At 44.8% G+C, this 5000-nt stretch overlaps 1 protein-coding gene across 1 annotated transcript in view; it reads left to right on the top strand.

The window, feature by feature from the left end:
* The window catches only part of cnnm2b (cyclin and CBS domain divalent metal cation transport mediator 2b), a gene marked incomplete at its 3' end in the record, with an annotated part of 34353 nt that overhangs the window by 28532 nt on the left and 821 nt on the right, over positions 1–5000 (top strand). The window contains 4 exon segments of the mRNA XM_080522730.1: positions 617–784; positions 2299–2392; positions 3142–3204; positions 4769–4947. Coding sequence (XP_080378856.1) covers positions 617–784; positions 2299–2392; positions 3142–3204; positions 4769–4947 — 504 coding nt within the window.

The raw sequence follows: 5000 nt of genomic DNA, 5'->3' as shown, positions 1-5000 counted from the left end.
AAACTCATAGTGCTTTACAGAAAAACAGAAAAAAGGGCAATAAAATAACAATAAAAAAAATAGCAGAATCGGAAGTGGGTAGAGGGGAAGAGGGCTTTGTGGGTATTCAGACAGACATTCAGTTTAGTTTCGGTTTAGTTTTCAGTGAATTGTGGAATGTATTTCATTGAACTGTATATCAGAAGCCTATTGTATTGTACAGTTGCATCTTATAGAAGTGTGGTGTGTTTCATGAGTTCTAAAGCAATGTTTCTCATGCTAGTGTTCTCACTCTGTGGTTCTCATGCTAGTGAATGAATGAATGAATGAATTAATTAATGAATGAATGAATGAATGGTCTTTATTGTCATTGCTACAGTACAGGTACCAAACAACGAAATTTAGGAGGGGTGGCTCCCCTGGTGTTAGGAAAGAAAAAAAAAGAAAAAAACTTTAAAAAAAACACAAGAAGGGAAGGAGCTGGTTTACATAAATAAAGGCTATGTACACTATCCACTATACTATACTGTACAGATAGACGACTAGGGTTGTCATATTGCACTCTGTGGTTCTCATGCTAGTGTTCTCACTCTGTGGTTCTCACGCTATGGTTCTGTCTATGTCACCGCCTCCAGAGGTGGAGTCGTTCGGGCCGGTGCAGATGTCGGAGAAGATCCTCCTGCGTCTGCTGAAGCACCCCAACGTCATCCAGGAGCTGAAGTACGATGAGAAGAACAAGCGGGCGCCTGAGCACTACCTCTTCCACAGGAACAAGCCTGTCGACTACTTCATCCTCATCCTGCAGGTCTGTGTGTGCTGGGACAGGGTCCTGCGTCTGGTACTACTGGGCTGGGTCTGTGTGTGCTGGGACAGGGTCCTGGGTCTGGCAGGGCTGAGGCAGGGTCTGTGTGGCTGGGACTGGACCGTTCATGTTTTTCACACTGCGGCCATTTGATCTAAATAAGTGAGCAATTGAAATAATCCTAACAAACATAGGTATGTGACAGCAGCTGGTGAAACCGTGAACAAGTCGGCAAGCAATCAAATTGTTCAGACTTTTATTCAGAAAAATGTAAATACATTTCAACGTTGTTGAAAATCAATGACACACTCGCTAGTCAAGCCAAAACATTGCAATGCAATGGATTCGGTGAGTAATCCCCACTACTACCTAGTTAGTGTACGTAGAGTAGTGGGGATTACTCACTGAATCCATTGCATTGCAATAGTTTGCGAGTGTGTCATACATTTTCGTCATTGAACGTTTACATTTATTAACATTTTTCAGAATAAAAGTCTGAACACATGGTCAGCCGACCTGTTCACCAGCTGCTGTCACGTGTTCTTTGCGCTGGGCTGGGGGAAGATTGGGACCAAGTGGTGATTTTCCACAAATAGTAAACAAGAAAGCTAGAGATTTACCCCTTGGGCACGGTGTGTGTGTGTGTGTGTGTGTGTGTGTGTGTGTGTGTGTGTGTGTGTCTGTTTGTGTGTGTGTTTAGTATGCGTGTGTGTGTATGTGTGTATGCGTGTGTGTGTGTGTGTGTGTGTGTGTGTGTGTGTGTGTGTGTGAGGGCAAACATAGGGAAATCAAGCAAGCAAACACCTATTTCACCTATTTGGCTGACATGACGCAGTATTACAATTGTTTGAAGGCACACTTTGTGAATTAAAAAAAGTAATTGAAATAGACTAGGGCGTTCTACATTCGTTCAGCTTCATTGTGAATCGATACAGTATACTTGCTCAAATGTAATAGCTGTGTAATCACTATGTAATAGCTATGTAATAATAACTATGAAATAACTATGCTATGTAATAGCTCCAGTACGTGATAACGCTTGTCTGCCTGTACAGGACAGAGGGAATCAGATCACACCAGCAGACAAGCATTATCACATACTAGAGCTATTACATAGTTATTTCATAGCTATTACATAGTTGTTTCATAGTTATTTCATAGCTATTACATAGTTATTTCATAGTTATTTCATAGCTATTACATAGTTGTTTCATAGTTATTTCATAGCTATTACATAGTTATTTCATAGTTATTTCATAGCTATTACATAGTTATTTCATAGTTATTTCATAGTTATTTCATAGCTATTACATAGTTATTTCATAGTTATTACATAGCTATTACATAGTTATTTCATAGCTATTACATAGTTATTTCATAGTTATTACTCTATTACATAGTTATTTCATAGCTATTACATAGTTATTTCATAGTTATTACTTAGCTATTACATAGTTATTTCATAGTTATTACATAGCTATTACATTACGTTATTTCATACATGGTGTCGTCCTCAGGGGAAGGTGGAGGTGGAGGCGGGGAAGGAAGGGATGAAGTTTGAAGCCGGAGCGTTTTCCTCCTACGGCATGATGGCTCTGACTGCCTCTCCAGGTAACACACACCCCTTTACACATCCTCATTGGTTGTCGGAAGTCTTCTGACTCCTGACCCCCTATCATTGTTATCGATGTACAGGACTTGGATGACTGTTTTTAACTACAGGAAATAGCTCATATTTGACAGGTAAAACGGGTATAAACGTGTAAATCTGTGGAAATGTGTGTCATATTGAACGAGGCGTGGCACATGCCGTACTGTATGTCTCTGTCAGGGGAGGCTGGCGGAGGTAGAAATCGGAGGACAGGCTCATTGTAATACATGGAATGGAATGAGGAATTTGTATCAAATGTGTTTGATACCATTCCTCATTCCATTCCATGCATTGCAATCGTCCTTCGATTTCTACCTCCGCCAGCCTCCCCTGGTCCCTATTTATGACGCAGCCTCTGTTCTGTTCATTCACAAAGTCTCTAAAGTGCTAAACTTGTGGGATCTCAGAGACACCTGGTGGTGAGAGGGGAGAATTACACCCTGCTCAGCACAGGGGAAAAGATCACTCTGTTCTTTTGGCTTTATGGAATATCAGATGTTGTTTTTTGCAAAAAAACTTTGTTCCCAAAGGGTAATTTTTTAATATGCAGGAATGGCATAAAGTGTGTGACTTTTGCGCCAGAAACACACACCGTCTTTTATTTGTGGACAATGTCCTTCATTTCTTCCTTCGAGTGACGGATTTTCTCTCCTTCCGTGTCTCCCACCCTCCCTCCCTCCCTCCCTCCCTCTCTCCCTCCCCCCTCCAGTCCCTCTCTCCCTGTCTCGTACTTTCGTGGTCAGCAGGGCGGAGTCCCTTGCAGGATCTCCAGGTATGGTACTTCCTTCCTTCCTTCCTTCCTTCCTTCCTTCCTTCTTCTCCTCCTTCTCTCTCTCTCTCCATCTCTCCTCTCATCTAACATCACTCTCACTCCCATCACCTGTCTATGTAGGATGAATGTACTGTATGCGTCATCTAACTCAGTGTGTTGGACTGCTCTTCATTAAGGTTGCATGATGTGTTGGTGGACATAGCGCTGCCGCCGGACCCTCGGGTTAGGACTATCTAAATGCTTTTTTTGAGTGTCGTCTTTGTGGTTCATGTTTATGTGTTAACATGCATGAAGCTGTGCTGTACACCCGTGCTTTTATCTGCTTATCTTGTTTTTGTGTGCGAATGTTTGACTGTGACGTGATTTACCTTTGTTTTGGCTTCTCTGTAGTGTGTGTGTGTGTGTGTGTGTGTGTGTGTGTGGTTAGTGTGTTTAGTGTGTTTAGTGTGTGCGTGTGTGCGTGTGTGTGTGTGTGTGTGCGTGTGTGCATGTGCCTGTGTGTGCCTGTGTGTGCGTGTGTGTGTGTGTGAGTGTGAATGTGTGTGTGAGTGTGTGTGTGTATGCGTGCATGTGCCTGTGTGTGTGTATGTGTGTGTGTGTGTGTGTGTGTGTCGTGAATAGTGTAGTAGAGGCCCCACGCAGGGGGTGGTGAGCCACCCGAGCCAGGCTCCTCCCTCCCCCTTTTAACCCCTTCACCCCCCCTGACTCGGTAAACAGGGTCGGGGTGAGTTACGGCCCCCTGCAGGAAGACTTGCAGCCCTCTAGGAAGTAGAGTACAAACCTCCCAGGGTTCACATGCCAGGCCCCGGGGCCTTACTGCAGGTGGGGGCCACACCGCTTTTCTACAGACATCCAAAACCCGGGATTACATACATTCCTGCCTGCAGTAGTAGCATTAACGCGCCCAATCACTTTGTTGTGTGGCTTTTTTTTTTCTCCTTTTTTTTCTCTCTTTTTTTTTTTTTTTACCTCCTCGGCTTCTTTAAGAAGTGGAAAACATAAGCTGAGTTTAATTAAAAGAAAGAGCGAGTCTTCTATCGGAGACGAGAGGGGAGGGGGGGGGGGAGCAGCATCGTTCAAGACCACCGACTCTAAACCCCTTGGCAGCCCCCCCCCCCAAGCCAAGCTGTCTGAAGCTTTAACTTTAAGTATATATTTAAGTAAATTTTCCATACGCGGGGGGGGATCAAGGGGATCTGGGAGGTTACCGTGACTCCCCCGGGAGGTAACGGAAACTTTGAATCAAACACCGTGTCAGTGTAGCTCAGTTCATCTGTGTTTAACAATAAAGGTGTGGAAGACCTCATTATTGGCTCCATCCATGAATATCGCTGAAATCTAGATTATGAATACATAGACATAGAGCAAGCAAATACAGCAGGCCCTGCACTGTGTTGTGTTTGTTCGGGTCTGGACCGAACCAGTCATTGCTAACAGGTGTGTGTGCGTGTGTGCGTGTGTGTGTGCGCGTGTGTGCGTGTGTGTGTGCGTGTGTGTGTGTGTGTGTATCTTAGATGTACAATGGTCTAAATGTCTTGTCCTGTCCTCCTCTCGCTCCGTGCAGAGAACAAGTCTCCACCGCGGCCGTTTGGCCTGAACCACTCTGACTCCCTGAACCGGAGCGACCGCATCGACGCCATCACGCCCACGCTGGGCAGCAGCAACAACCAGCTCAACGCCTTCCTGCAGATCTACGTACCGGACTACTCCGTCAGGGCCGTCTCCGACCTGCAGTACATCAGGGTAAGGCAGGGTAGCGCACACACGTACACACACACGTACACACACGTACACAC

Source organism: Nansenia antarctica (genome assembly GCF_963989245.1).
Source record: "Nansenia antarctica genome assembly, chromosome: 2".
Lineage (NCBI taxonomy): Eukaryota > Metazoa > Chordata > Actinopteri > Argentiniformes > Microstomatidae > Nansenia > Nansenia antarctica.
This window is presented reverse-complemented; position numbering and strand designations above follow the sequence as displayed.